General features: G+C 47.9%; 1 protein-coding gene across 1 annotated transcript; it reads left to right on the top strand.

Moving 5' to 3' along the window:
• The first annotated feature begins 3,156 nt into the window (after window positions 1-3,156).
• Gpr84 (G protein-coupled receptor 84) lies at window positions 3,157-5,400 on the top strand. The gene is made up of 2 exons (XM_085831486.1): window positions 3,157-3,354; window positions 4,004-5,400. The coding sequence occupies exon 2, from the start codon at window positions 4,012-4,014 to the stop codon at window positions 5,200-5,202; it is 1,191 nt and encodes a 396-aa protein (XP_085687612.1). The 5' UTR covers window positions 3,157-3,354; window positions 4,004-4,011; the 3' UTR covers window positions 5,203-5,400.
• Window positions 5,401-6,007: the final 607 nt, after the last annotated feature.

Below are 6,007 nucleotides of genomic sequence, written 5' to 3' on the forward strand. Positions count from 1 at the left end.
GAGGAAGTTTGACACCTAAGGAAGGATACCGGGAAATGAGATTGGGAAGAGGCTGTGTAAAGCCAGCAAAAACTCCCAGGCCCTGTCTAGCTCCTGTAAACTTGGCTAGAAGGAAATCATTTCTGAGACTACAGCTGAAGCTGTTGAGAATTCGCTAAAACTCCACTAGGCGGCGCTAAGGACGCATAAAAGGAGTCTCCCGTTCTATAATGTGTTTCAATTCTAGTGAAGGGGTCTAAACCCAGACGAAGGAAGGAAGGAACCCAGACTTTTGGGAATCCACGAAAACAAGACAGGCAGAGGAAGGAGGGATGGGTCTCATATACTGATTCTTGGTCAATCATTGTCCTCTCTGAACCTCAGTTTCCTAATCTGCAAATCCAACAAGCAGGCTTGAGTCTTTTTAAGGATCCTTTGAGACCTATATCCAAGGCCACCGAGGCTGTGCCATCTGCAGATCTGCTACAGTACTCTCTCATAGGCCCCAGATGGCCTGTGGCTTGAGGCACTTGGTGCCCTGCAGGGTGCCCCCACAACCTCAGAATCCAGCCTAACTGAGTAGTCTGAAGAACTGTGAGTGACATAGCCCTTCACCCTGTGCCCTCATGCCATCTAGCTCTACTGGGCAATAGGCAAGAAAAAATAATAATAAAACCTCAGACTCAAGCCAGTCATCGCTGGTCCCATGATTGGTTGTCTTTCTCACGTCTCTCACCACCTCCCAGTTTTGTGGAAGACAGAAGCAGGGAAGGTAGGATGCTGATTGAAAGAGGAAGGAGAGTGAAATAGGGGCCCCTAGGTTTATCAACTGAAGTGGGGCCCCAGCAAGTGGGATTTTTAGTTTGCAGCTCAAAAAAGGAGGGGAGGGGAGGGAAGGAGGGGGAGACTAGGGATAGAGGGATAGCTAAGTAGTTAAGAGCACTGGCTACTCTTTCAGGGGATACAAACTCAATTCCCATCCCAACATCCAGTGAGTGATTAAGTAATTCCAGTTCCATGATACTTCTTGTGTCCCTGGACACCAGGCATGCACATGATGCAGAGACATACGTGCAAACAAAGCACCCATACTCTTGAGTGCTGCGATGATTACCTTAGTCCTTGATCCTTAGAACACAGCTCCCTCAAGTTATTTATCTGCACTGTGGCATGTACGTCCCCCACTCCCCTGACCTACACACACAAAATAAATAACTAAACATAAAAATTGAATAGGTGGAGAATAATGGCTGGCTTGGTGTGGGGAGGATGGCACAGAGGGACTAGGAAAAATGAGTTGGAGAGGCTGGGAAACTGATAAGCCCCAAACTTGATGTTTCAAAATAGAATATATCATTCCCTCCCCTCCCTAAACTTGTCCTTCCTCCCATGTTCCTTATCTTTCTTTTTGGTGCTGGGGAATGAATCCTGGGTACATCATAGTCCTTCAGTCTCTTGCTTAGCAGCCCCACCAACTAACCACAAAACAGGGGTCATCTGCCTGTTTGCTTGTTTGTTTGTTTGTTTTTAAAACAAAGTCTCACTTTGTGCCCAGCCTGGCCTCAAAATGCTTCTGACTCCTAAGAGCTGGGACTGTAAGCAAGAGTCAACAGTCTGGCTATCAATTTAGCATCTGTGATTTTGGTTTTGGTTTGGCTTTGTGAGATAGGGTTTCTCTATTTAGCCTTGGCTATCTTGGAACTCACTACCTTGAGTGAGGCTATCTTTGAACTCAGAGATCCACCTGCCTCTGGCTCTTAAGGACTGGGATAAAAGGCATGGACTGCTGTGCCAGAATTAATTAATTTATTTAAAAACAGAGTCTTCTATGGCCTAGGCTAGTCTCAAAATTACTTCATAGCTGAGGATGACCTTGAACTCCTGATCTTTTTCATCTCCCGAGGGCTGGGATGACAGGTGTGGACCAGCATGCTTGGTTTACATATCTGAGAAGTAGAACCTGAAAAGTTAGTTCTGGGAATTGAACCCAGGACCTTGAGCATGCTGGGTAAGCACTCTATCACTGACTTACATCCTCAGCCAAATTTACTTTTTATTTGGAGATAAATTTTCATTCACCAAAATTACCAAGGCTGACCTAGAACTCACTATGTGAGTCTGAAAAGCCTAAAGAACTGTGATCATCAACCTGTACAATCAGCCCCTGTTCCTACCTTCCATTCCAGCTCTGAGGAGGCACAGGCCAGTGGATCTCTGTGAGTTTGAGGCCAGCCTGGTCTTTATATTGAGCTCCAGGTCAGCCAAGTCTATACAATAAGACCCTGTCTGAATTTATTTTTTTTTAAGATTTATTTATTTTATATATGTGAGTACACTGTTCCTGTCTTCAGACACACCAGAAGAGGGCATCAGATCCCTTTCCAGATGGTTGTGAGCCACCACGTGGTTGCTGGAAGTTGAACTCAGGACCTCTGGAAAAGCAGCCAGTGTTCTTAACTGCTGAGTCATATCTCCAGCCCCTCAACTTTTTTTTCAAATTGCACTTATTTATGTGGGAGTTTATAGGTATATATGTCCCACAGAACTTGTATGAAACTTAGAGAACAGCTTGCAGGAATTGATCCTTGTTTCTATAAGTCCTGGAAGACAACTCAGTCTGAGCCATCTTGTCAGTCCCTTTTAATCTGACTCCACTTCTCCTATGTGCTGAAGTGTCATTTGGGACCCTCCGAGGTAAACCATCTCCAGTCTCTGAAGAGAAGAAAGGAAGTACTGTTGTTGCTAAACAAGCCCAAGCTCTCTGGAGGTGCTGAGCATTACTTCTAGCACCTGGTCTGTTTTTGACCTCTTGAGAAGTGGCCCAGTCAGATTTGGTAGTTTGTACTTATACTCGCAGTGCTCAAGTGGCTGATGCAGGGGAATTTCTGTGAGTTCCGTGGCAGACTGGGATAATGAATCAGACCCTATCTCAAGAGGAAAAAAAAAAAAAAAAAAAAACAGAAGTAGTCCAGAGGATCTGACACTGTCTTGCTGTTCGACGGTTCTCAGCAATGACCTTAGAGAGGTTCTGCCTCAGAGAAAGGAAGGAAATAACATTTGGGTTTCAGGAAGGAGAGAAGAAAGAGTGAGACAACTCTAGAGTAAGCTGCAGGGGAATTTCAACAGAGAAGCTCGGACTTTAGCAGCCACGGTAAGATCAGTAGGACTAGCTGGAGGTGGGGAAGGAAGTGGCTAAGGTTGGGTAACTTGGGAGTTTCTTATTTCTGTCTAGCATGGTAGGAGGCATTATATGTCCAGCTGGAAGCCTGGCTGTCTCCAGAAAAGCTGGTAGCCTGACTGCCCCTCAAAAGACCTGCTCTTTAGGTGAGCTAGATATTGTTTACTGAAGACAAGTGTGAAAACTGGGAACCTCAGGTGAGCATAGTGTGTGTGTGTGTGTGTGTGTGTGTGTGTGTGTGTGTGTGTGTGTGTGTGTGTATGTGTTGTGCATGGTCTTATTTTCTCGATCCACACATTTCTCAGGTAGTTACAATCAGAAAATGTGAGGTGAGGAGAATAGTGGTATATGTATGAGGCCTGAGAATCTTTGTGAGCTAAGACCAGCCTGAGCTATATAACAAGACACGGGAGAGAGAAGGGGAAAGGGAGGAGAAGAGGAGAGGAAGAAGGGAAGAAGGAGAAAGGAAAGAAGAGGGGGAGAAGGAAGGGGGGATCAAGGAGCACAGGGCTCTTGGCTGGTCTTCAGGAACTGGGAAGTAATTAGGATGGAAGCTGCCAGGTTTATGGGGAGCATCCCACACGTATTGCAGGGGCCTGAGGTTTAGAGAAACAAAATTAACACATTTCCAGAAGAGACATTTGATAAGAATTTAGAAAAGAAGTCCGAAAATGTGAAAGGAAAAGGTAGAGAGAACCTACAGGAGATAACAGGGAACTTTGAGATAAGTGCTTTCCAGCCAAGAATTAAAGTGAGTTCTAGGAGCAGAGTAAGGGACAGCTGTTCAAAGGAAGCAACTGGAGAAGCAAGTTCTCATACCATCTCCCTCTCCTCCTCTCCCTTCAGTCTCCATCATGTGGAACAGCTCAGATGCCAACTTCTCCTGCTACCACGAGTCTGTGTTGGGCTATCGATACTTTGCAGTTATCTGGGGTGTGGCAGTGGCTGTGACAGGCACGGTGGGCAATGTGCTCACCCTGCTGGCCTTGGCCATTCGTCCCAAGCTCCGAACCCGCTTCAACCTGCTCATTGCCAACCTCACCCTGGCTGATCTACTCTACTGCACGCTCCTGCAGCCTTTCTCCGTGGACACATACCTCCACCTCCATTGGCGTACCGGTGCCGTCTTCTGTAGAATATTTGGACTCCTCCTCTTTACTTCCAATTCTGTCTCCATTCTCACCCTTTGTCTCATTGCTCTAGGACGCTACCTCCTCATTGCCCACCCCAAGCTCTTTCCCCAGGTTTTCAGTGCCAAGGGGATCGTGCTGGCACTGGTGGGCAGCTGGGTTGTGGGGGTGACCAGCTTTGCCCCCCTCTGGAATGTTTTTGTCTTGGTGCCAGTTGTCTGCACCTGCAGCTTTGACCGCATGCGAGGCCGGCCTTACACCACCATCCTCATGGGCATCTACTTTGTGCTTGGGCTCAGCAGCGTGGGCGTCTTCTACTGCCTCATCCACCGGCAAGTGAAGCGTGCGGCTCGAGCACTGGACCAATACGGGCTGCATCAGGCCAGCATTCGCTCTCATCAGGTGGCTGGGACACAAGAAGCCATGCCTGGCCACTTCCAGGAGCTAGACAGCGGGGTTGCCTCAAGAGGGCCCAGCGAGGGGATTTCATCTGAGCTAGCCAGTGCTGCGACCACGCAGACCCTGGAAGGTGATTCGTCAGAAGCGGGGGACCAGGGCATTAGAAAGGCAACTCCACAGATCGCAGAGAGAAGCCTTCCAGAAGTGCATCGCAAGCCCCGGGAAACTGCAGGAGCACGCAGAGCCACGGATGCCCCATCAGAGTTCGGGAAGGTGACCCGTATGTGCTTCGCAGTGTTCCTCTGCTTCGCCCTCAGCTACATCCCCTTCCTGTTGCTCAACATTCTGGACGCCAGGGGCCGCGCTCCACGAGTAGTGCACATGGTGGCTGCCAACCTCACCTGGCTTAACAGCTGCATCAACCCTGTGCTCTATGCAGCCATGAACCGCCAGTTTCGCCACGCGTATGGCTCCATCCTGAAACGCGGGCCACAGAGTTTCCGTCGGTTCCATTAAAGCTAGTAGTCCATTCACCAGGCTAGGCCAAACATCCGGAACCAGAGTGGCCTGGGACAGGACAGGAGCCCTTCAGTCCTTGGGTATTTCACAGACAACCTCAGTGGTATAGAGGTACACCACTTTCCCATTCAGGAATCAGTGTGTCAACCCTGTGTGACCCAAGGAGTGTGGTTAATTATTAATAAAGACATTGCATCCCCCTCACACTTGGCACTTGCGTGCATGCTTGTGTGTGTGTGTGTTCTTCCTCGGTTTATTTCCATCTTAGTTTTTGCAACAGTATTTCTGGGGCTCCGGAATTTGGCTAGATTGACTGGCCAGCAAGCTCCAGCGAGTGACCCTACTGACACGACCTCCCTAATGCTAGGATTACAGTCATTGACCAATTTTTACATAAATGTTGGAGATACAGACACAGATTCTGTATTTGCATAATATGCACTTCGAAGCCCACCTCCCTAACTCTGCATTGAATGCTTTTAACGTCCAGGAGTGGTTATGTGAGAAAGAAGGATTTAGGCCAGAGTCAGAACTGGAATCTAGTAGCTGAGATTTGGGGTGACCTGTGTCAAAGCCGTTTAGAGAGCAGCTAAACCAGGGATAGATGTAGCCTGTGACTGACAGGGTTCCAGATTTCGGGAACTTGTGGTACTTAGAGAGAATTAGCTTTCTCTCTCCCTTTTATTTTTCCTTTGAGACATCATCATATGTAGCCCAATTTGCCCTCAAATTCAAGATCACCCTGCAACGAGAGCCACAGACTGATTACAGGTGTGTGCCTTTTTCCTTAATAAAACAGCCC

This window comes from Mus caroli, unplaced genomic scaffold, assembly GCF_978045245.1.
Source record: "Mus caroli unplaced genomic scaffold, Mus_caroli_1 scaffold_16, whole genome shotgun sequence".
Lineage (NCBI taxonomy): Eukaryota > Metazoa > Chordata > Mammalia > Rodentia > Muridae > Mus > Mus caroli.

What these genes read in the sequence shown, in the direction of transcription:
- Gpr84 (XM_085831486.1), top strand. Translation starts at nt 4,012, where the DNA reads ATGTGGAACAGCTCAGATGCCAACTTCTCCTGCTACCACGAGTCTGTG.